The 25,888-nt window shown below is 48.7% G+C and overlaps 1 protein-coding gene across 2 annotated transcripts in view; it reads right to left on the bottom strand.

Annotated features, from left to right (window-relative positions):
* The window catches only part of XYLB (xylulokinase), a 191,071-nt gene that overhangs the window by 36,598 nt on the left and 128,585 nt on the right, over positions 1–25,888 (bottom strand). The window contains exon 16 of one of the 2 annotated variants that reach the window (XM_060248074.1): positions 3,894–3,952. The exons of the other annotated variant lie outside the window; for it this stretch is intronic. Coding sequence (XP_060104057.1) covers positions 3,894–3,952 — 59 coding nt within the window. The remainder of the gene's footprint in view (positions 1–3,893; positions 3,953–25,888) is intronic. 2 annotated transcript variants of the gene reach the window in all.

The raw sequence follows: 25,888 nt of genomic DNA on the forward strand, positions 1-25,888 counted from the left end.
ATATAAATCCAATATCTTCTTCTTCTTCTTCTTCTTCTTCTTCTTCTTCTTCTTCTTCTTCTTCTCCTACCTGATCCTTTCTCCCTGGAGATGCCAAGGACTTCACCAGGGGCCTTCTGCCACTGAGCCACACCCCCCCCCCCAACTTATGAAGTCATATTAATTATACTGGACCAAACTCATATGTAGAAACACATGCTCAGGCAAGGGATCTTGGAGGCTTTTGCCATCTTCTGGTCATGGAGCAAGGGTCACTGGGGATTTGAGGGGGTGGTATTTGTGAAGGTCCTGCACTGCGCAGGGGTTTGGATTAGAGGACCCTGGAGGTCCCTTCCAACTCTGTGATTCTATGATTCTCTAAAGATGGGGGAAAGTCCTCTGAAACCATCTTTTTCCTGTGTTCCCACTGAGACATTACAGATATCAATGGCCAGCAGAGGTAGGACCAACAGTTAAAATAAAAGCCAAGGACAGGACTTGACTGGCCAGAAGATTTGTTACCATTACAGCAACATCATTGCTGGGGGGGCAGTGTAAAAGACTGGGGAAGGCGATGGCAAACCACCCCGTAAAAAGTCTGCCGTGAAAATGTTGTGAAAGCAACGTCACCCCAGAGTCGGAAACGACTGGTGCTTGCACAGGGGACCTTTCCTTTTCTTTCTTTATGTACTTTGCATATCTCAAAAATCCTTGCACAGGATTGTACCCTTGTGGGCAGATATTATTACCCTTATAAAAGCAAGTCAGGAGTGTGGAAGAGAGAAAGACAACCTCTGACAGCTATGCTGATTCTGTGAATGTGGCAGATCACGAGAAGGAGGGCAAAAGGACTGTAGCAATGCTTTGTTCTTGTGGCCCTTTCTTACGCACCCAGGGAAATGCTGATTGTCCCTTTGGGGTCAGACAGCAATTTTTCTCCGGGCCACTTTGGCAGGGGATCTTGGAGGCTTTTGCCATCTTCTGGGCATGGAGCAGGGGTCACTGAGGATGCGGGGGGGGGGGGATATTTCTGAAGTTCCTGCACTGTGCAGAAGGTTGGACTAGATGACCCTGGAGGTACCTTCCAACTCTATGATTCTATGATTCTCTAAAATGGGGGCAAGTTCTCTTAGCCATCAGGTTCAACAGAAATCTAACAAGCAAAACAACAGAAAAGGAAGAGTGTTACCCATGACCATGAAATACTTCAGGGTACTAGAAGTAGGGAATCAAAGCTTGCATCACCTTGTATGGAAAAACAGCAATCGTGGGGCACAAATCGGTCCCAGATCTGTGTAGAATGCTTCTGCAGTAAATGGATCTGACCAATGCCTCTGCAGCAAAAGGTCTTGATGGGGGGCCCACCTGGTGGTGCTGGTGGCCTCAAAATCTCTCCAGTGCCGACTGGGTTTCTCCTCCTAATCAAACTCACCATTGTGAGTGTTAATATGTCAAGGGGGAGCAAGATCACCTTTCCAGTTTGGTGTAGTGGTTAAGTGTGCAGACTCTTATCTGGGAGAACCGGGTTTGATTCCCCACTCCTCCACTTGCACCTGCTAGCATGGCCTTGGGTCAGCCATAGCTCTGGCAGAGGTTGTCCTTGAAAGGGCAGCTGCTATGAGAGCCCTCTCAGCCCCACCCACCTCAAAGGGTGTCTGTTGTGGGGGGAGAAGATATAGGAGATTGTAAGCTGCTCTGAGTCTCTGATTCAGAGAGAAGGGCGGGGTATAAATCTGCAATTCTTCTTCTTCCTATCGCTGTGCTTTGGCTCTGAAGTTTATCACTGGAGGAGCCACTAGAATGTACTGAGGTCCTGCCCTGGCAGATGTCTTCCCAGGTTTCAGAGCTGGTCAGCCTTCTTGCAGCCAATCTCTCTGCCTCTAGTCCTTTCACCTCCATCAGAAGAAGGGAGATGCTCTTGGCTCCCTTTCTCCACTGGCTTCCCTCCCTGCTGTCTGTCGTGGCCCTTCCTCCCACCCTTTGTCCTCTACTAGAGACCTGTTCTGCAACTTAGGTGAATAAATACACCATGCCCCAATTGCATTGACAGGCAGGGAGAAGAGAGTAATAAGAAGTCTAGTGCTCTGTCTCCCAGCTCACTTTAGGCACACTAGGGAAGTTTCAAGGAAGAAGTTCAAGAGCGTCCTTGATTCCACCAAGTGGCCACCTTTATATTATGAGAAATCATCAAGTCTGCTTTTGCAGATGTCTTGTACTGATTCCCTTTTACAGCAGGAAAGCAGGCAAATCCCACATATGCCACTGTACAATGATGACGTGCCTCCATTTCGTGCACAAACACGTTATGTGCACGCACAAGGAAACTGTGATCGTGTGTGGCTTCCAGAGCATGTGCTATGTTACGAAATATTCTCCTCTTAACTATTACTAGCCAATCGAAGTGGGCATTTGTGGTTGTTGGGATGCATCTTCCATGGTTTCCCTTCAGTGTCTGATGCAAGTCTGTTCTCCTTAGTGTCAGGCTCTGAAATCACCACCTGAGGGTTCTGCACATGGGGTTCTGCACTTGGGGGTCATCAGGACTCTGTCGAAGCTAAGGGTGAGGAGGTCAACTTGCAGCAAGGACAGAGGTAGAGGGAAAGTTTAACTGCCTCTCCCCCTTCTCTAGTTGTAAAGTTAAGCAAGAGTTGGGACTCTAATACACATACTTACATTCAGGGCTCTTTTTGTAGCAAGAACTCCTTTGCATATTAGGCCACATACCCTTGATGTAGCCAATCCTCCCGAAGCTTACAGTAGGCCCTGGAATAAGAGCCCTGTAAGCTCTTGGAGGATTGGCTACATCGGGGGGGGGGGGTGGCCTAATATGCAAATGAGCTCCTGCTACAAAGGAAAAAAAAGCCCTGCTTACATGTCATAAGCCGGTCACCTGTATACTCAGGTCACTATTGAAGCAAGAGCCAAATGTTCACTGGGAGCTCTCCAAGGTTCTGAAGAGGTTGCCCCTTCCTGGTTACTGGCGACCTGTTCCTTCTGCCTTCTTCACATTGCTGTGAAGTCTTGCTTAAAATCAGTCACTTTTACCCTCTGCTCATTTCTTTCTTTCTACAAAGAAAGGCTGAAGAAGCTGGGCATGTTTAGCCTGGAGAGGAGGTGGCTGTGAGGTGATATGATCACCATTTTCAAGTACTAGAAGGGCTGTCATATAGGGGACAGTGCAGAATTTTTTTCTGTGGTCCCAGAGGAAAGGAAAGGTCCCCTATGCAAGCACCAGTTGTTTCCGACTCTGGAGTGACATTGCTTTCACGTTTTCACGGAGACTTTTTACGGGGTGATTTGCCATTGCCTTCCCCAGTCTTTTACACTTTCCCCCCAGGAAGCTGGGTACTCATTTTACCGACCTCGGAAGGATGGAAGGCTGAGTCAACCTTGGGCCGGCTACCTGAACCAGCTTCCGCTGGGATCGAACTCAGGTTATGAGCAGATAGTTCAGACCACAGTACTGCAGTACTGCTGCTTTACCACTTTGCACCACGGGGCCCCAGAAGGCAGGACCAGAACCAATGGGTTGAAATTAAATCAAAAGAGTTTCCGGCTCAACATTAGGAAGAACTTCCTGACTTTTAGAGCAGTTCCTCAGTGGAACAGGCTTCCGCGGGAAGTGATGGGCTCTCCTTCCTTGGAGGTTTTCAAACAGAGGCTGGATGGTCATCTGACAGCAATGTGGATCCTGTGAATTCAGGGGGGGAGTGGTATTTGTGAGTTTCCTGCATTGTGCAGGGGGTTGGACTAGATGACTCTGGAGGTCCCTTCCAACTCTATGATTCTATGATTTCCCAATAGGTTTATAGCTGGGCCTGCATCTCCTATTTCCCAATAGGTTTATACCTGGGCCAAAACACCACCTGTGGCGGGGGCGGGGGAACTCAAAGCTTTCATAAGATCTCACGTACTTGCAAGATTTCTTTATTGTAGGATGCCCCACCGGTAGCCAGGATCCTGGTTGTTGGCACTGTAAAGCAAAAAAGAGAAATTGCTATGAATATAGCGTATGCCACTCACAGGAGGATTATAATGTCCTGTTAGACAAAAATTAACAGTTGTGCACTAAAAGTGCAAAATCAAAGCGGAGGACATCTTCAAGCATCTGATGGAACGGCTTTCAGTCCAGGAAAGCTTACGCCCAAATAAACCTGTTAAAAGTTTTTAAGGTTCCAAAAGGCTCCTTTTTGTTTTTGCTGAAAGAGCCACCCCCCTGCAATGTGTTTCGAAACCAGTTCACGTGCAGCAGACCGCGGCTTTGTTTAAAATCTGTCGGAATTCGTTTCAAAGCTGAGTTGCAGACAGATGGCGTCAGAGTGTGGTAAAGCAGTTGTATGGTGTTTTCATAGGGCAGCCCAGTTCTCCCGCTGGTGGCATCGCTACATCACTTCTGGGGGGAAACCCAGAAGTGACACCGGGTTGCTCTAGGAATTGCTAGGTCCTCTATGGTTTGCCTGGGCCTCTGAATGTCCCTGCCCCAACCCTTGCACTCCTTGCATATCCTATATTTTCATTAAGTGCCCGTTTTCTATTTCTGCATAGGACAATAGGCTCACTTGCCTCTGGAAGGTTCCAACCATTAGCAGAACAGACCCTGATTAAAAGGAACATCCATGTCCTGAGTCAGTAAACCTCTGAACACCAGCACTGAGGTTACAAGCATCGAGGCACTGCTGTTGAAGACGCAGCTGCGCTGGGCAGGGCATATTTCTAGGATGGAAAACCACCGCCTTCCCAAGATTGCCCTGTGTGGCGAACTCTCCACCGGCCATCGAAATAGAGGGGCACCAAAGAAGAGGTACAAGGACTCCTTGAAGAAATCCCTTGGCTCCTGTCGCATCAACCATCACCAGTGGTCTGACCTAGCCTCAGATCGCAAAGCATGGAGGCACACCATCCACCAGGCTGTCTCTTCCTTTGAGAATACACGCATAGCTGGTCTTGAGGACGAAGGGAGATTGAGGAAGAATCGCACTGCTACAGCACCAACCCCAAATCAGACTTTTCCCTGCAGCCACTGTGGCCAGATCTGTCTGTCCCGCATCGGTCTTGCCAGCCACCAGCAAGCCTGCAGCAGACGTGGACTACTGCACCCTTCTTAAATCTTCGTTCGCGAAGTCAAGCCGAGAGAGAGAGAGAGAGAGAGAGAGACCAGCACTGAGAGGCAAAAGCCATGGCCTCTGACCCTCCTGGGCAGCTGGTTGGCCTCTTTATGAAACAGAAAACTAGGCCCAACCATTGGTCTGTTCCAGCAAGTTTCTTCTGACATTCTTAAGATAGATATTGAAGAAGATATTGGATTTGTACCCCGCCCTCCACTCCAAATGCCAGAGTCTCAGAGCAGCTCACAATCTCCTTGACCTTCCTCCCCCACCCCAACAGACACCCTGTGAGGTGGGTGGGGCTGAGAGCTCTTACAGCAACTGCCCTTTCAAGGACAACTCCTGCCAGAGCTATGGCTGACCCAAGGCCATTCCAGCAGCTGCAAGTGGAGGAGTGGGGAATCAAACCCGCTGTTCCCAGATAAGAGTCCACACACTTAACCGCTACACCAAACTGGCTCTCAAGATCCTACACACTGTTCACAAAATAGAGACCAGTGGCATCTTAGCAAAACCAAGGGGTATATTACTGAACTTCTGATTAAATGTATCGGTGGAACGAAGTCTCCTCTTTTGCAGAGCCTTTGGCTGAATTGCAAAGAAGTCTGCACCCAAGTCAAAGCGTGCTGGCCTTGGAAACTTTGAACTTTGGTCCAAAAAACCAAGGAAACCCAAAACCCACCCTACAAACCTTTGGTTACAAGAGAAAACAGAACCCACAGCGAGACAACAGAATTCACACTTATTTAAAAAGACCCAGTGGGACTAACAACCATCCACACAAGCTCCACATGCAATTTCCAAGCCCTTCATGCTTTGACTTGGGTGCCGACTTTTTTTTGCAGTTCAGCCAAAGGCTCTGCAAAAGAGGAGACTTCATTTCACCGATAAATTTAATCAGATCTTCCTCTTTGGAGGATATTCAGGGATGCACAAATTGGGTTTAAAAAGCCATTAAGATCTCTGTCAATGTCAGTAAACAAATAAACCACACAGCCGACTGATTCCTGGGAGAAAACAAGTTTCAATTATACCTGCGCAGAGTGACAGAGCCCTGCCAATATTTTCAGAAACGTGTCACAGAAACCAGTGAAAAATAACCACTAAAAACTACTGGGCTTAGAAAACAAGACAAAAAAGGGGAGAAGAAAACAGCAGCAGGCCAATAACAACAACAGCACTGAAATCTGTACAGTTCGGTCAAGAAGGTGCCTTTCTTTTCTATACTTTCTCTTCCAAATGCCATGTACAAATGGCTGATAGATGATATCACAGTCAGCTGTGGGTCTGTTTCTCTTGAGAAGTTAACTGCCAATGTGGAAGTCCAACGCAACATCTTGCCATCCCAGATGTGCAACCCAGAATCTTTTGCAACTCTATAGGGAACACTGGGGCATACCTCTTCAATCGTTCCCTGCTTTACTGTCTCCCCATTGTCTCTACCTCAACCTCAATCCCATTGTCTCTACCTCAAGCCAGCATGGTGTAGTGGTTAAGTGTGCGGACTCTTATCTGGGAGAACCAGGTTTGATTCCCCACTCCTCCACTTGCAGCTGCTGGAATGGCCTTGGGTCAGCCATAGCTCTAATAGAGAGTCAGTTTGGTATAGTGGTTAAGTGTGAGGACTCTTATCTGGGAGAACCGGGTCTGATTCCCCACTTCTCCACTTGCAGCTGCTGGAATGGCCTTGGGTCAGCCATAGCTCTGACAGAAGTTGTCCTTGAAAGGGCAGCTTCTGGGAGAGCCCTCTCAGCCCCACCCACCTCCCAGGGTATCTGTTGTGGGGAGGGGAAGGGAAGAAGATTATAAGCCGCTCTAAGACTTCTTTGGGTAGTGAAGGGTGGGGTATAAATCCAATTTCTTCTTCATCATCATCACTGCGTCAATGGGGCATTCATAACGCTTTGAAAGGTGTGATCCTGTCCTACAGAGAGGGCTCAGAGACTCTTTTCTATTGTTGACCTTCTAACTCGCCAGGGATGAACAAGCCACAGACGCAAACAGGTGACAAGAGAAAGTGAGTGCAGCCCCAGGAGAGAAAAGAGACCAGAGGTCATTCATTGCCTTCATGTTTCCTAAGAGACTACACCTGGCTAAGTCCCATAAGCATAACACCCTCTGCCTTCCTTCTGTATGAACCTGACATTTTAAGCGAAGAACATTTGTGGCCATGCCACAGGCTGCCCTACGCTCGCATGCTCCAACAAACAAACAGGCTAATAAGCCAAAGGAATCCTTTTTGAAGAATTACTTCTCTTCCCTCCACAAACCAGCTTACGGAGATCAGTACCTGATGCATACCTTAACAAGAAAGCGCCAGGTGGCACCCATGTGTTCTGTGGACAGGGCTCACACACACACAGGATGATGGGGTTGCCTAGCAACCAGAAGATACTTAAGGCTTGAAATTTAGCTTATAGAAATCTAACAGCCTGAAGAGAAACAAAGCCGCTATCTAATCTAAGATTTATCAGCTCATCTGAGACTCCGCTTCCGCGTGCGCATGAGAGAGCCACAGCTAGTGCAATAGGTGTATTTTCAGAAATGGTAATTAATGGGCAAAACAACGCAAAAATGCTGAGAAGCAGGGCCTTTTTTTGTGGCAGGAACTCCTTTGCATATCAGGCTACACCCCCCCCCCCTCCTGATGTAGCCAATCCTCCTAGAGCTTACAGGGCTCTTAGTACAGCTCTTGGAAGATTGGCTACATTGGCCTAATATGCAAAGGAGTTCCTGCTACAAAAAAAAAGTCCTGCTGAGAAGCATAAGAGGGTGTGTGTTTGATTTAAGGAAAGCTGATGATCAAATGATTCTGGGAATGAGCCACCAGCACACAAGATCAAGGGCCTGAATGTGAAGCAAGATGTCCCTAGCTCAAATTTTGCCACAAACTCACAAGGGGAAGAATCCTAAGCAAGTCTGCTCAGAATTAAGCCCCATTTTATTCACTGGGCTTTGCTCTCAGGGATGTGTTCTTAGGACCTAGCATAGGTGGATTTTTACAAGCTGCAGCCCCTGGTGTTCAGATGCCACAACAAACCCATACCTCTCCCTGCACGTGAAACTTCCTCCAGAAGCCTTCCTCAGGGACTGGTATGCCACGTCTCTGCTCAGGAAGGAAGGAAAATAGATGGGAGGATGAAGTAGAGAGGTGGAAAGAAAGGAACTTTAACTGTAAACACATTCTCCCTGCTGCTGGCTGGCTTGGCTTGGAGAAGCCAGCTGAGAGGGCTGTGGGGGCTTCAAGAGCCACACAATATGTGTCAAAGAGCCACATGTGGCTTCTGAGCTGTAGTTTGGCCACCGCTGCTTAATGGTATATGCATCCAATATGCAGATCTCAGGCATAGATTCAATAAGATATTGGTGCCTGAGGGTCATAGACCGAATTCCTTAACATTAGTCTTGACTAGCCTTGATTCCTGCCTGCTGAATGCCATTTTTAAAGGGCTCGTGGGAGAAACCCAGGATGTGGCATTTTATCCTATGGGCAGGATAAAAAGGTCAAGGTAGTCCCCTGTGCAAGCACCAGTCGTTTCCGACTCTGGGGTGATGTCACATCATAATGTTTTCATGACAGACTTTTTTACAGGGTGGTTTGCCATTGCCTTCCCCAGTCATCTACACTTTCCCCCCAGCAAGCTGGGTACTCATTTTACCGACCTCGGAAGGATGGAAGGCTGAGTCACCTTGAGCCGGCTACCTGAAAACCCAGCTTCCGTCGGGGATCAAACTCAGGTCATGAGCAGAGAGCTCGAATTGCAGTACCGCAGCTTTACCACTCTGAGCCACAGGGCTCCTGAACATGGGGAGGATACACAGAATTTAAAAAAAACCTACTTCACTCGCTGTCAAAAACCATTGGAAGTCAGGAGAAGGAGCTGTTTAAAATAAAAACAGGGTCCGGAAAGGTCTGAAGACACTCTCATGCCCACGAGATTTGTAGAAACTCCCTGAGGGGCTTTGCTCTCTAATTCTATAATACTAGTTCAACTGTATTATTTAAAAAAAATGTATACTTCCTCTCCAGGAACCTGCCCAAGCCAATTTACAAAACAAAAAACAGAACCTTAAAAGATCTTAATTAAAATCCAGCATTTAAAACCCAGCATATCAACATAGGGCATAGAAATAGATCAGTGCCAGATTTTTAAAAAGGTACCGGATTAAAATGATGTTTAAAAAAAAATTAACTCTTCAATTAAAAGCCTGGGCAAAGAGAAACGTTTTTGGTCTGGCACCTAAAAGAAAGCAACGCTGAGAGCCAGGCAAGCTTCAAGGAGAAGTGCACTCCACATGGGAGGGGGCACAATCGAAAAAGCCTCGTCTCCGGTTGCCGCTCGCCTCACCTCTGAAGGAAGGGGCACCGAGAACAGGGCTCGCAAGGCAGATCTTTACTGGCAGGCTGGACAATATGGGAGGTAGGGGTTCATTGGGCATCTTATTGCACAGTTTATATCCTCTTATCCACCTTGAGTATCAGCAAGAAAGGTCAACTGCAAATAAATGGTGCCTCTTAGTCACTGGGTTAAATTCTGCTTCTGAGGCAGAGAAGATGAAAAAAAAACCAGGATTTTTATACTCTGCTTTTCTCTATCTTACGGGACCTTAAAGTGGCTTACAATCACCTTTCCCTTCCTCTCCCCACAGGAGGCACCTTGTGGGACAGCTGGAAGAACCAGAGCTTTCTTTTGTAGCAGGAATTCCTTTGCATATTAGGCCACACACCCTTGATGAAGCCAATCTTCCAAGTTCTAGGAGGACTGGCTACATCAAGGGTGTGTGGCCTAATATGCACGTGAGTTCCTGTGACAAAAAAGGCCTGGGTGGAACTGAGAACCGTGATTGGCCCAAGGTCACCCAGCAGACTTCATGTGAACAAAAGAGAAGCCATGTTGGATCAGGCCAATGGCCCATCCAGTCCAACACTCTGAGTCACACAGTGGCCAAAAAAACCCAGGTGCCATCAGGAGGTCCATCAGTGGGGCCAGGACATTAGAAGTCCTCTCATTGTTGCCCCCACCCCAAGCACCAAGAATACAGAGCATTTACAGACGGAACTCTCTCTCCCAGAAAGAGAGTTCCGTCAATACCCTGTAGCTAACAGCCATCGATGGACCTCTGCTCCATAGTTTATCCAACCCCCTCTTGAAGCTTGTGGAGGAGTGAGGAATCAAAGCCAGTTCACCAGATTAGTGTTTGCTGTTCTCAGCCAGTGCACCATGCTGGTCCAAAGTGGGTGAACACCAGCCACAGAGCCGCGATGTCCAATGTGAGGGATTCCCAACTGAAGAATGTCCTTTCCACAGAGATTTGTCCAGGGCCAAGTTTGTTCAGTTTTAAGTGCCAGGCAAAATATTGTTATTCTCCCAGGTTTTCTTTTGACTCTCCCTCTGGCTTCTTTTTCTGTCCTCGAACACGCGCCCCCCCCCCTCCCCCAAATTAGTCTGCTGCTGCTGTTCAGAGTGTTTTTAATTAAGCTGATTTTATAGCGCTCCCCGCTTTTAGTCTTGGTCATTAGGGATTATATAGTGTGTTGTTGTTTTCTTTTTCCCTTGTGTATCTTAAATTGTTTTTAATATTTCATTCGTGGAAGCCACCTCGGAAGCTGAAGCTGGAAGTGAGAGATACAAATGTTTCCAATAATTAAATAGTGGAGACAAAACATAACTGCTGCGACATTTCCCCCGCATACACAAGCCCGGTGACTTCCGTAACTGCAGCTACAGAAGGCGGGAGAAGCGGCCGAGGTTTGTTTTACGGAGGTACGGGGCTCTCTTGACACCTTTTACACAAAAATCCATTGCTACTTTTCAAGCCGAGAAAGGTTTTATTCCAGGTTTGGGTTCAGTAGTATTTGGCAGAATTAAGTGGGGAATGCACACCTGGGAACAACCTGAAATACCCTTGGTTTTAAGCGTGCGCTGTAAATTCCTCATTTTAATGATCACTAAATGTCACCCAGCTCAACTGTGCTGCATTCAACAAGAGGGCAGGGGAAGGAAGGCTACAAGGAAGCGAATTACTTGGAAGGGGTCTTTGGATAACCACCGTATAAATTACACTCCACAACATTCACACAATGCTTTGTGCATGTGTCCAAAGTGCCATCCAGGTGCAGTCAACTTACGACACCCAGGGGTGGAATTCTAGCAGGAGCTCCTTTGCATATTAGGCCACACACCCCTGATGTAGCCAATCCTCCAAGAGGTTACAAGGCTCTTTTTTGTAAGCTCATGGCTGATTGGCTACATCAGGGGTGTGTGGCCTAATATGCAAAGGAGCTCCTGCTAGAATCCCACCCCTGACAACACCATAGGGTTTTCAAGGCAAGAGACATTCATGGGTGGTTTGCTTTTGCCTCTGTGTATGGCTGTGAGAGCTGGACCATAAGGTAGGCCAAGCGCAGAAGAACAGATGCTTTCAAGTTGTGGTACTGGAGAAGACTCTTGAGAGTCCCTTGGACTGCAAGAAGATCAAATCAGTCAGTCCGCCCCCCTGCCGATCGCCACCACGGCACCTTCCCTTCCTTCTCTTTCTGCCCGCCCCCTATCACCACCGCTGCAGCTTTCCTTCCCTTCCCTCCCTTTCTGCCCGCCCCCTATCACCACCGCTGCAGCTTTCCTTCCCTTCCCTCCCTTTCTGCCCGCCCCCTATCACCACCGCTGCAGCTTTCCTTCCCTTCCCTCCCTTTCTGCCCGCCCCCTATCACCACCGCTGCAGCTTTCCTTCCCTTCCCTCCCTTTCTGCCCGCCCCCTATCACCACCGCTGCAGCTTTCCTTCCCTTCCCTCCCTTTCTGCCCGCCCCCTATCACCACCGCTGCAGCTTTCCTTCCCTTCCCTCCCTTTCTGCCCGCCCCCTATCACCACCGCTGCAGCTTTCCTTCCCTTCCCTCCCTTTCTGTCCGCCCCCTATCACCACCGCTGCAGCTTTCCTTCCCTTCCCTCCCTTTTTGCCCGCCCCCTATCACCATCGCTGCACCTTTCCTTCCCTTCCCTCCCTTTCTGCCCGCCCCCTATCACCACCGCTGCAGCTTTCCTTCCCTTCCCTCCCTTTCTGCCTGCCCCCTATCACCACCGCTGCAGCTTTCCTTCCCTTCCCTCCCTTTCTGTCCGCCCCCTATCATCACCGCTGCAGCTTTCCTTCCCTTCCCTCCCTTTCTGCCCGCCCCCTATCACCACCGCTGCAGCTTTCCTTCCCTTCCCTCCCTTTCTGCCCGCCCCCTATCACCACCGCTGCAGCTTTCCTTCCCTTCCCTCCCTTTCTGCCCGCCCCCTATCACCACCGCTGCAGCTTTCCTTCCCTTCCCTCCCTTTCTGCCCACCCCCTATCACCACCGCTGCACCTTCCCTTCCCTTCCCTCCCTTTCTGCCCGCCCCCCCCCCCCCATTGCCAAGGCTCGGCCCTACTGCTGGGCTACTTGTGAGTAGGTGGCAGGTGCAGGGCTACTCACAAGTAGGTGGCAGGCATGGGGCTACTTGCAAGTAGGTGGCAGGCATGGTGACTCGGGGCGGGAGTGGAGCTGTGCTGCCTAGGGTGCTAGAAGGGCAAGGGCCAGCCCTGTCCCTAAGTAGCCGGAGCAAAATTATGCAAAACCAATTCGTGCAACCAAACTCACCTTCTCTTTGGAGCGAGGAGGGCAGGTAGCTCAATGGTTAAACCAACAATGAAACCCAAAAAGGAACTTCCATGGGACATTGTTATCATGTTGTAAAATTAAAAGCAAGCATGGGAGAGCAAGTGTTTTATCTCTGGGCTACATAGGTCTAAGTGCACACTCATGAGTGACACGCACTAAAGAGCTACAATCGGTCATGCTCCCCTGGCAGAGGTCCATCTCGTGTCTGGGGTAGTGATGCTCTGTATTCTTGGCCCTTGGGAGGGCAACAGTGGGAGGGGGTCTGGAGTTTTGGCCCCACTGGTGGACCTTATGATGGCACCTGGGCTCCGGCCACTGTGTGACAGAACCACTGGCCTCATCCAACATGGTTTCTCTTATGTTCTCTGTGTTCTTGGTACTTGGGCTTTTGCAGTTCTGACCCCACTGGTGGACCTCCTGACAGAACCTGGGTATTGGTCACTGTGTGACACAGAATGTTGTCCTGGATGGGCCACTGGCCCAATCCAACATGGCTTCTCTTATGTTCTCTGTATTCTTGGCACTTGGGAGGGCAACAGTGGGAGGGCTTTTGAAGTTCTGGCCCCACTGGTGGACCTCCTGATGTAACCTGGGTTTTGGTCACTGTGTGTTGGCCTGGATGGGCCATTGGCCTGATCTAACATGGCTTCTTTTATGTTCTCTGTATTCTTGGCACTTGGAAGACAACAGTGGGAAGGCTTTTGAAGTTCTGGCCCCACTGGTGGACCTCCTGACGGAACCTGTGTGGCATAGAGTGTTGGCCTGGATATACCACTGGCCTGATCCAACATGGCTTCGCTTATGTTCTTATGTTTATGCATGCCCACCTGGCTTTCTCACTACACAACATTCCCTTTGACAGAAGTCAAGCTTGCTGTGAAAAGGGCAAAGTAAGGAAGAAGTTGCTCAGATGTGAGTTTCTATATATAGATGCGCGCTATCAATATTCTTTGTATTCCCAGAAAGAGTATGAAATACTGGCTACAAAGGGGCGAGGGGTGGGGGAGTCCTCTCTTCATTAATACTTCAAGAGGCACAGAAGGTTTGGTACACTGAAAAGGTTAATTATACCATGAATAAAATGAAGTACTTGAATAAATTGTATGTTTTATAGGTAACAGAGGCTGAAGGTGGGTAGATCCGTCTAGTGCTGGGAGGGGGGGGGGATCCCCGTTAGGTGTTAGTAATTGCTGCCAAGCAGCCAAATGAAGTATTAACAAGAAAAGATCCTATCACTTGGACTGGTGCAGTTCCTTCCCCTGCTAGGGCTGCTGGATACAGTAATGTTCTATCTAAAGCAGAGGTCTCCAAACCCCAGTCCATGGATCGGTACCGGTCCGCGGCCTGTTAGCAACTGTGCTGTGAGCAATGTTTCCTCTAAGCTGCAGAGTCTAGCAAGCAAAAATTCTACTTTTGAGCCAGTTTGGTGTAGCGGTTAAGTGTGCGGACTCTTATCTGGGAGAACCGGGTTTGATTCCCCCCTCCTCCACTTGCAGCTGCTGGAATGGCCTTGGGTCAGCCATAGCTCTGGCAGAGGTTCTCCTTGAAAGGGCAGCTGCTGTGAGAGCCCTCTCCAGCCCCACCCACTTCACAGGGTGTCTGTTGTGGGGGAGGAAGGGAAAGGAGATGGTGAGCCGCTCTGAGACTCTTTGGAGTGGAGGGCGGGATATAAATCCAATATCTTCTTCTTCTTCTTCTTCTACTTAGTGAGCTGCTGGCATTAAAGTTGTGAGCTACTGCATAAATTAGTGTGCTCTGGATTCATCCGTCCTGAGCTAAGACAAAAATGTGTGAGCTGGAGGCTAAAAATCTGTGAGCTAGCTCACACTAACTTAGCTTAGAGGGAACACTGGCTGTGAGTTATATAATTATTTCATTATATATTATAATGGCGGAAGAAGAAGAAGAAGACGACGACATTGGATTTATATCCTGCCCTCCACTCTGACTCTCAGAGTGAATCAGAATCTCCTTTATCTTCCTCCCCCACAACAGGCACCCTGTGAGGTGGGAGGAGCTGAGAGAGCTCTCACAGAAGCTGCCCTTTCAAGGAGAACTCTGCGAGAGCTATGGCTGACCCAAAGCCATTCCAGCAGCTGCAAATGGAGGAATGGGGAATCAAACCCAGTTGTCTCAGATAAGAGTCCACACACTTAACCACCACACCAAAATAAAGTGCACAATTGTATCATCCCGAAACCATCAAACCTGTTTGTGGAAAAATTATCTTCCACAAAACCGGCCCCTGGTGCCAAAAAGGTTGGGGACCGCTGATCTAAAGGAACGAAGTTCTCTCCTCTGCAAATGCATCAGAATCCAAGAGGCGCAACCAGGAGGATGTACCCACAGGGGCCCCTGAACACTGGCTTATTTGTGGAGGTTCACCAGTGCATTTCAGGAAGCGCATCCAGTCACAGCTGACGTATGGTGGCCCCATAGGGTATTCAAAGCAAGAAATTAACAGAGGTGGTTTGCCATCGCCTTCCTCTGCATAGCAACGCTGGACTTCCTCAATGATCCCCCATCCGAGTACTAACCAGGGCTACCCCTGACTATCTACTGAGATCTGACGAGACTGGGGTAGCCTGGAACATCCAGGCCCACGTGAGGACAGATCAGTTGCTGAATGACAGGGCAAAACAGTGAGAGAAATCATAATAGCTACAACATGAGAACAGAAACGCTTTATTCATGCATAGCTTCTGAGATCTGATGAGACTGAGATAGCCTGGGCCATCCACGTCAGAAGACAGAAGAAGACGACAACGACGACATTGGATTTATATTCCGCCCTCCACTCTGAATCGCAGAGTCTCAGATTGGCTCACAATCTCCCTTGTCTTCCTCCCCCACAACAGACACCATGTGAGGTGGGTGGGGCTGAGAGCGCTCTCCCATAAGCTGTCCTTTCAAGGACAACTCCTACGGGAGCTATGGCTGACCCAAGGCCATTCCAGCAGCTGCAAGTGGAGGAGTGGGGAATCAAACCCGGTTCTCCCAGGCAAGAGTCTGCGCACTTAACCACTACACCAAACTGGCTCAGGGTTTCAGGCATATTACTTTTTATCAATTCCTTTGTATCATTCCTTTTTCTTCTCTGTGCAGGCAATAGATTTGCACTGTACTAAGTGATTCACAAAGTCATTTGAAAAAAAAATTATTAGGGACTGTGGTCAATTATACCGAGTATAGCTTGCTGAAACTAGGATCCTACTATGGTATTTTGCACCACTTAATGTAGTGGTTGCCAACCTTTTTGAGACTGTAGGCACATTTGGAATTCTGACATGGCATGGTGGACACAGCAACAAAATGGCTGCCGAAGGAGGCGGAGCCAGCCACAAAATGATTGCCCCAGCTGAACTTCACTCACACAGTGCAGATCCTTGAGCTGTGGGGGCAGCTGCTGCCGCCAAAGCAACATTTTGAAAAAATTTGCACAGCCAATCAAATCTCCAATAGCCAATCAGAAGCCCTGCTGGATAAAAGACCTACTTGACCCCACCCACTTCCTAGAAACACCTGGCAGGCACCACAATAGGTGTTGGTGGGAGCTATTGTGTTTACAGACACCATGTTGGGGGACCCCTGATTCAATATGTTAATACTTGTTATTTGTTTCAGTTCTGTTTTTCAGTTTTCAGGTTGGTTCTACAACAAGCACTGTTTACTGAATGTCCCATCCATCAACTGTATTGACACACACTGTGTAATCTGCCTTGAATCCAAATGAGAAAGGATTATCAGTAACATAAATAAACTTCTATCTTTGCACATTTTCTGTCCTGTTGTATACTCTTGATCAAGGCTGTTTTGGTAGAAAAAGCCCACCAGGAACGTATTTGCATATTAGGGCACACCCCCTGACATCACCACTGTTTCACACAGGGATTTTTTTGTAGGGAAAGCCCAGCAGGAACTCATTTGTATATTAGGCCACACCCCCAATGTCACCATTGTTTCACACGGCTTTTGGGTAGAAAAGTCCGGCAGGAATTCATTTGCATATTAAGCCGCGCTCCCAACACCAAGCCAGCTGGAGCTGCATTCCTTTGCATTCCTGCTCAAGAAAAGCCTGCCTTTGATAAAGAGCAGTATGTTTGAACTAGGTTGAACACACCAAATTTCCTGCACCAATTACAGACATTGGCCTGATTCCCCCCACCCACCCCCCTTTGGTTGGTGTGACATTCCTGGGGGAGTCATCAAGCCTGAAACTCTTGGAAGCATTGCAGATCTTCCCAGTTTTAACTGTCCTTCGGAGCTGGCAATTAAATCAAAGAAATGGTGAGGAAATTTCAGAGTTATTTAATGACACTGTCTGCTATTTCCCCCCCGGGGTGTGTGTATCTGCACAGGTTTGCGTAAGCAAGTATGCGTGTTTTGTTTTTGTCTGTCAGAGTGACCACAAGTTTCCACAATGAATATGCACGTGAATATATATGAACCTATGAAGCTAACGTATACTGAATCAGACCCCCCTGGGTCCATCAAAGTCAGTATTGTCTACTCGGACTGGCAGTGGCTCTCCAGGGTCTCAAGCTGAGGTTTTTCACACCTATTTGCCTGGACCCTTTTTAGATGGAGATGCCAGAGATTGAACCTGGGACCTTCTGCTTACCACGCAGATGCTCTACCACTAAACCACCATCCCTCCCCAATGCATGCTGGTTTTGGAGGTAAAGTTCCATATTGGCTCTACAACAGTCCAAGCTCTGGATGTCGGAGTCCTACTGAACAAGTTAAGAGAAGATACGTTATGGACTTGGTGGAGGAGGGTTTTGAACAATGCGTTGGCCGTATTATCTAGAAGTTACAAGCGCAAGACTTGGCCAGCACCCAGACAAACACAGATCGCTTGGCCTCTGCTCCCCCTCTGCCAAGGTGTGTGGGGGCCCTCCGAGATCTGCTGTGAACTGGAAGTATGAACTCATGGAGTTTGGTATGGTGCTTAAAGATACAATCATCATCTTTTCCTAACCCAAGGACAGGCATTCACCTTTCAGAAAATATCAGCATTTGTTGCTTTGCAGCCTTGAATTATTCATCGAGCTCAGACACTTCCTTGTCCAATTCACTTTGTCATTTCCCTCCAACTTATTCCCAGCAGCTCAGATGAAAATATAACACAATAACACCTGCTTACAAGAGGCATTCAATTTGCTACATGCCTTGATTGAAAAGACATTTCCTGCGGTCCCAGTTAAAATTAGATGCTCCCGTTTAATGGAAGATTCGTGTTTTTTAGGGGAGGGGAAGACGGTTATATAAAACGGTGCCGTGTTCCTCCGACAACCTGAATGCCTTCCATCAGTTTTGCCCTTCACCAAGGTAAAATTAAACCAGGTACTTTGCTACGGCAAACGCCTGGCATATCCTCCCCCCACCTCTTTTCGTTAAAACAGCTCCTTGAAGGTAGCTCCGACAGAAGGTAAATGCTGCTTAACCTGATATAAGCACTGGGGAAGAGGGGGGCAGGCGTTAGGGCAAACAGCATTTGATGGGACCCCACGTGTTGTCTGTAAAACTCACGCAGAACTCATTTAAGTTCACAGAACAGCACTGAATCTGCTACTGGAAGTGTGGCCAACTTAAAGTATTTCGGCGCTCAGAACAAGAAACTCAAATGGCATTCCTCAACACACCCCATCTAGGGTGGGTGGATAAATGAACAGATATATAAATACAAGAGAGCCAGTTTGGTGTAGTGGTTAAGTGTGCGGACTCTTATCTGGGAGAACCGGGGGGTTTGATTCCCCACTCCTCCACTTGCACCTGCTGGCATGGCCTTGGGTCAACCATAGCTCTGGCAGAGGTTGTCCTTGAAAGGGCAGCTGCTGTGAGAGCCCTCTCAGCCCCACCCACCTCACAGGGTGTCTATTGTGGGAGAGGAAGGGAAAGGAGATTGTGAGCCGCTCTGAGACTCTTCGGAGTGGAGGGCGGGATATAAATCCAATATCTTCTTCTTCTTCTTCTACAATCGCAGCCCGGTTTCATCCGATCTCAGAACCTGAGCAGGACTGGCCCCAGTGTTCCCTCTAAGCCGAGTTAGTGTGAGCTAGCTCAGTTTGTTAGTTCACACATTTTTTTCCTTAGCTCAGGAAAAATCGCCCCAGAGCAAATGAATTTATTGCTGCAGCTCACAACTTTAATGCCAGCAGCTCACGAAGCAGAACTTTTGCTCCCAAGACTCCACAACTTAGAGGGAGCATTGGTTGGGTATTTGGATGGGAGACCAGCAAGGAAGTCCAGGGTTGCTAGGCAGAGGCAGGCAACGGCAAACCCCCTTTGAATCTCTCTTCCTTGAAAACTCTACAGAGTTGCCCTAAGTTGACTGAGACTTCACAGCACTTTCCACCGCTATCAGAGCCAGTTTGGTGCGGACTCTTATCTGGGAGAACCGGGCTTGATTCCCCACTCCTCCACTTGCAGCTGCTGGAATGGCCTTGGCTTAGCCATAGCTGTCGCAGGAGTTGTCCTTGAAAGGGCTTGTCTTTGAAAGGGCAGCTGTTGTGAGAGCTCTCTCAGCCCCACCTACCTCACAGGGTGTCCATTGTGGAGGAAGAAGATAAAGGAGCTCTGAGACTGATTCAGAGAGAAAGGCGGGGTTAAAATCTATGGTCTTCTTCTTAGCATCCCTTCTGCTAGAAAAAAGCCAGTGTGGTGCAGTGGTTAGAGCAGCAGACTAGAATTTGGGAGACCCCAGGTTCAAATCCTGAGTCTCCTTATGGAAGCTTGCCAGACACATCTCAATGTTATTGTTGAGAGGCTAAACCGGAGGAGAAGATGATGATGCTTTCAGCCCCTTTAGGTCCCCACAGAGAGAAATAAATGAAGAAAATAAATAAATGCATACCCAGGACTGCATGGGGAAAGAAACCTTGGGGAGGAGCAAGCAAGTACCTGTGTGTGTGTGTGTGTGTGTGTGTGTGTGTGTGTGTGTGTGTGTGCAGCGGTGGTGATAGGGGGCGGGCAGAAAGGGAGGGAAGGGAAGGTGCCATGGTGGTGATAGGGGGGCAGGCAGTGCTGTCCAGGAAACAGTCAAGGAGGAAGCCTGTTCCACTGAGGAACCGCTCTAACGGTCAGAAGTTCTTCCTAATGTTGAGCCAGAAACTCTTCTAATTTAATTTCAACCCATTGGTTCCGGTCCTACCTTCTGGGGCCACAGAAAAACAATTCCACAACACCCTCTAGATGACAGCCCTTCAAGGACTTGAAGATGGTGATCATATCACCTCTAAGCCACCTCCTCTCAAGGCTAAATATCCCCAGCTCCTTCAACCTTTCCTCATACGTCTTGGTCTCCAGACCCCTCACCATCTTCGTCACCCTCCTCTGGACCCGTTCCAGCTTGTCTATATCCTTCTTAAAATGCGGTGCCTTTAAATATATGTCTATTATATTGCATTTGGTTTGGTGCATCGCAGATGTTGAAGCAACAGCATACTTCCCTCTGAACCAGTAATATGCGCCAATATGAAATCTGCATGCTCTAACGGTGAAATGCATATGCAAGCCCCCTCCTCACGCATGCCTGATTCAGTCTCAGAAACAAAACGAAGCAAAAATATCAACAAAAGCCTTGTTCACGTCAAATAGTTACTTAGTCTTAGTTACTAAAAACTATCTCCGGGGAGAACTCGCCTTTCCCCCCTTCTGGCAATCTGTCAGTCACAGAAAATCTGAAAATACAAAATTCTGAATCTATTCCAATCAATGGAAAAGTAGGAAAGCTGTAGCAGCTGATGCCGCCCCCCCCCCACACCCCTACCCCGTGAACACGGCTGTTTTCACAGCTTTTAGCCAGTTCACTGCTTCGCAGCAAGTCGGATCTGATATATTGCGTGCAGGAGTGAGTGACATCCCTGCTAATCATCCTCTTAAACTTACCACCTTCTGCAGAGAGCACAGGCGCCGACACATAAAATGACTTTTCAAGGACACCGAGGTGTCTTGAGGTTGTAAAAAAAGCGGGGGGGGGGGGGGCTCTGCTGAGTATATCAAAATCTACCGGGGAAACCATCAACCAAACCAGCTGTTGACTTTGTCCTGACCCGGCTAGCCCGACCTCATCAGATCTTGGAAGCTAAGGAGGATCAGCCCCGGTTAGTATTTGGATGGGAGACCATCAAGGAAGCCCAGGGTTGCTACGCAGAGGCAGGCAATGGCAAACCACCTCTGAATGTCTCTTGCCCTGCCCTGGCTGGCCCAGGTAGCCTGATCTCATCAGATCTTGGAAGCTAAGGAGGATCAGCCCCAGTTAGTATTTGGATGGGAGACCACCAAGGAAGCCCATGGTTGCTATGCAGAGGCAAGCAATGGCAACGCACCCCTGTATGTCTCTTGCCCTGCCCTGGCTGGCCCAGGTAGCCTGATCTCATCAGATCTTGGAAGCTAAGGAGGATCAGCCCCAGTTAGTATTTGGATGGGAGACCACCAAGGAAGCCCAGGGTTGCTACGCAGAGGCAGGCAATGGCAAACCACCTCTGAATGTCTCTTGCCCTGCCCTGGCTGGCCCAGGTAGCCTGTTCTCATCAGATCTTGGAAGCTAAGGAGGATCAGCCCCAGTTAGTATTTGGATGGGAGACCACCAAGGAAGCCCATGGTTGCTATGCAGAGGCAAGCAATGGCAACGCACCTCTGTATGTCTCTTGCCCTGCCCTGGCTGGCCCAGGTAGCCTGATCTCATCAGATCTTGGAAGCTAAGGAGGATCAGCCCCAGTTAGTATTTGGATGGGAGACCACCAAGGAAGCCCAGGGTTGCTATGCAGAGGCAGGCAATGGCAAACCACCTCTGAATGTCTCTTGCCCTGCCCTGGCTGGCCCAGGTAGCCTGATCTCATCAGATCTTGGAAGCTAAGGAGGATCAGCCCCAGTTAGTATTTGGATGGGAGACCACCAAGGAAGCCCATGGTTGCTATGCAGAGGCAACCAATGGCAACGCACCTCTGTATGTCTCTTGCCCTGCCCTGGCTGGCCCAGGTAGCCTGATCTCATCAGATCTTGGAAGCTAAGCAGGGTTGGCCCTGGTTAGCAGTTGGATGGGAGACCACCAAGGAAGTTCAGGGTTGCTACACCAGTCCTTTGCTTTGAAAATCCTACAGGGTTGTCACAAGTCACAGAATCATAGAGAATTATAGAATCACAGAATCATAGAGTTGGAAGGAGACTCTATGGAGAAGTGACCCTATGGAGAAGTGATCTTGGAAGATAAGGAGGATCAGCTCCGGTTAGTATTTGGATGGGAGACCACCAAGGAAGCCCAGGGTTGCTACGCAGAGGCAGGCAATGGCAAACCACCTCTGAATGTCTCTTGTCCTGCCCTGGCTGGCCCAGGCTGGCCTGATCACCTCAGATCCTGGAAGCTAAAAAGAGTCAGCCCTGGTTAGCAGTTGGATGGGAGACCACCAAGGAAGTTCAGGGTTGCTACACCAGTCCGTTGCTTTGAAAACCCTACAGGGTTGTCGCAAGTCACAGAATCATAGAGAATTATAGAATCACAGAATCATAGAGCTGGAAGGGACCTCCAGGGTCATCTAGTCCAACACACTGCATAATGCAGGAAATTCACAAACACCTCCCCCTAAATTCACAGGATCTTCATTGCTGTCAGATGGCCATCCAGCCTCTGTTTAAGAACCTCCAAGGAAGGAGAGCCCACCACCTCCCGAGGAAGCCTGTTCCACTGAGGAACCGCTCTAAACTCACAAATACCTCCCCTTATATTCACAGGATCTTCATTGCTGTCAGATGGCCATCCAGCCTCTGTTTAAGAACCTCCAAGGAAGGAGAGCCCACCACCTCCCGAGGAAGCCTGTTCCACTGAGGAACCGCTCTAAACTCACAAATACCTCCCCTTATATTCACAGGATCTTCATTGCTGTCAGATGGCCATCCAGGCTCTGTTTAAGAACCTCCAAGGAAGGAGAGCCCACCACCTCCCGAGGAAGCCTGTTCCACTGAGGAACCGCTCCAAACTCACAAATACCTCCCCTTATATTCACAGGATCTTCATTGCTGTCAGATGGCCATCCAGGCTCTGTTTAAGAACCTCCAAGGAAGGAGAGCCCACCACCTCCCGAGGAAGCCTGTTCCACTGAGGAACTGCTCTAACAGTCAAATAGTCTAATTAGTCGGCTCTAAGTCAGCTGCAACTTAATAGCACTTTCCACCACACTTCTGGACCTCAAGATCCACTGAGTTTAGTGAAGCTGGCCCGCAAGCTAGAACCGATTTGAAATGTTTTTAAAAAATCAAACAAACATCAATGCTGCCAAAAATGAAACGATGCCACACCCTTCCTTACGGTAACGCCGATGACAACAAAGTGGGAGCAATAAGGCTCCCAAACAGATGGGGAGGAGGCTAGCCATGAATTTGGACCAGATGCCTTCTTTATCCAAAGACTAATTAGACAATAGATGACCAAACTGTTAAGGAAAAGAGCCAGTGCTTTGGTTACACAATTTGTGTTTAACACAGCACCTCGAGACTCATCTCCTCTTCTTAATGTTTTGCAGTGGCAGCTGTCTGCTGGAAGGGTTTGTGCTGAAACAAGACCTACTGTTTTGCGGTATTTTTGTTTGCTTGTCTTTTGCCATCAAGTGGCAGCTGACTTACAGCAACCCCTTGGCTCTTCAAGGCCAGAGACATCCCAGAGGTGGTTTGCCACTCCCTGCTTCCGTGTGGCAACCCTCACCTAGAGTATTGTGTTCATTTTTGGGTACCACATTTTAAGAAGGGTATAGACAAGCTGGAACGGGTCCAGAGGAGGCCAATGAAGATGGTGAGGGGTCTGGAGACCAAGTCCTATGAGGAAAGGTTGAAGGAGCTGGGCCTCTTTAGCCTGGAAAGAAGGCGGCTGAGAGGTGATAGGATCACCATCTCCAAGTACTTGAAGGGCTGTCATATAGAGGATGGGGTGGAATTGTTTTCTGTGACCCCAGAAGATAGGACCAGAACCAATGGGTTGAAATTAAATTAGAAGAGTTTCCGGCTCAACATTAGGAAGAACTTCCTGACCATTAGAGCGGTTCCTCAGTGGCTTCCTCAGGACGTGGTGGGCTCCTCTTCCTTAAAGGTTTTTAAACAGAGGCTAGATGGCCATCTGACAGCAATGAAGATCCTGCGAATTTAAGGGGAGGTGTTTGTGAGGTTCCCGCATTGTGTGGGGGGGGTTGGACTAGATGACCCTGGAGGTCCCTTCCAACTCTATGATTCTATGATCTACTCATGTACAGAACATTTACTCAATTGGTACTAGTCCCCTAGTTAAAAGATTACACTCTCTACTGCCTTGCAAGTCTCTACTACAATTTTGGGCTGTATCGACAGAACTATAGTGTCCAGATCACGTGAAGTGATGGCATTGCTTTACTCTGCTCTGGTAAGACCTCACCTGGAGTATTGTGTTCAGTTTTGGGCAGAGGAGGGCAACAAAGATGGTGAGAGAGACCAAGTTCTGGAGACCAAGTCCTATGAAGAAAGGCTGAAGGAGCTGGGCATGTTTAGCCTGGAGAGGATGGCTGTCATCTAGAGGATGGTGTGGAATTGTTTTCTGTGGCCATAGAAGGTCAGACCAGAACCAATGGGTTGGAATTAAATCAAAAGAGTTTCCGGCTCAACATTAGGAAGAACTTCCTGACCGTTAGAGCAGTTCCTCAGTGGAACAGGCTTCCTCGGGAGGTGGTGGGCTCTCCTTCCTTGGAGGTTTTTAAACAGAAACTGATTTTGCACTAGGCTTGTTCTGGGTGGAGAGCCCTTTTGTCCCCAGGGCTTCTCTCCATTTTTGCACAAGTTGCCCTGGAGCTGCGTGTTGGCCCGCTGCTTTTCTGCAGCAAACGAGATCCTCTGACAAGCGGTTTCTGCTTGCTGCGGAAAAGCGGCACGCCAACTCGCAGCTCCGGGGCAACTTGTGCGTAAATGGAGAGAAGCCCCAGGGGCAAAAGGGCTCTCCACCCGGAACAAACCTAGCGTGAAATTGGTCAGAGGCTAGATGGCCATCTGACGGCAATGAAGATCCTGTGAATTTAGGGGGAGGTATTTGTGAGGTTCCTGCATTGTGCAGGGGGGGGGGGTTGGACCAGATGACCCCGGAGGTCCCTTTCAACTTTATGATTCTATGATTTTAACACATTTTGGCAATAAGCGAATATAAGTCTTAAGAAAAATAAAGATTGCTGTTTGTGATTCTCATTTTCTTTGTTACATTTTCCAGTGGGAAGGAGGAGAGGGGGGCAGAGGAAAGAGGAGGAAATTAACCTCTTGTTCACCTCCCCCTCCCACATGCTTCCTTGCCACCAAATGGTTAAGGGGTTCTGCATGTCAGGGCCGCCTCTTGTGCTCACATCGCATGACGTATCAGGAAATGGGAATTAGATAGATGCACACTGAAATATACCAGAACAAAATCAAGTTTGGTGTGGTTTGCACAAACTGATGTGGGGTATTTGTGAGGTTCCTGCATTGTGCGGGGGGTTGGACCAGATGACCCTGGAGGTCCCTTTCAACTTTATTATTCTAACCCTGGTATTCCTTGGTGGTCTCCCGTCCAAGTCCTAATCGGGGCTGACCCTGCTTAGCTTGCAAGATCAAGCAAGCTTGGGCCATTCAGGTCAGGGCTAACTCTAGCATTACCACCACCCCAAAATAAACAAATAAATAAGTCAGAAAGGTGATTGGGGGGATGGAGCAGTCACCGGGTCAGGAGGCAGGAACTCCTGGTCAACGTTCAAAGCTGACTGGGGAGCCTTGAGCAGTCCACAATTCTTCTGCCTGGCCTCTCTCCCGGGATTCTTGGGAGGACACAACTGTCAGCCAGAACAAAGAAGAGTACATCAGCCATAGCAAGCACACACATAGAGGTCTGACCACAAGAAGTGAAGACACCACAGTGGGAGCTGTTCCGTTAAAGGAGAACTGAGCAACAAATAGATGCAAGCTCTCTGGCAACCCCTAGCAAAAGGAAGAGAAGGAGACCCCTGCCCTTCGCTCAGAGAGGCTTGCAATCTCCTTCCTTCCCTCTCCCCACAACAGACACCCTGTGAAGGAGGCAGGGCTGAAAGAGCTCTGAGAGATATGCTCTTGAGAGAACAGCTCTCAGAGGACTGCGACTGGCCCAAAGTCACCCGGCTGGCTGCATGTAGAGGAGTGGGGAATCAAAC

This window comes from Heteronotia binoei, chromosome 10 (genome assembly GCF_032191835.1).
Source record: "Heteronotia binoei isolate CCM8104 ecotype False Entrance Well chromosome 10, APGP_CSIRO_Hbin_v1, whole genome shotgun sequence".
Classification (NCBI taxonomy): domain Eukaryota; kingdom Metazoa; phylum Chordata; class Lepidosauria; order Squamata; family Gekkonidae; genus Heteronotia; species Heteronotia binoei.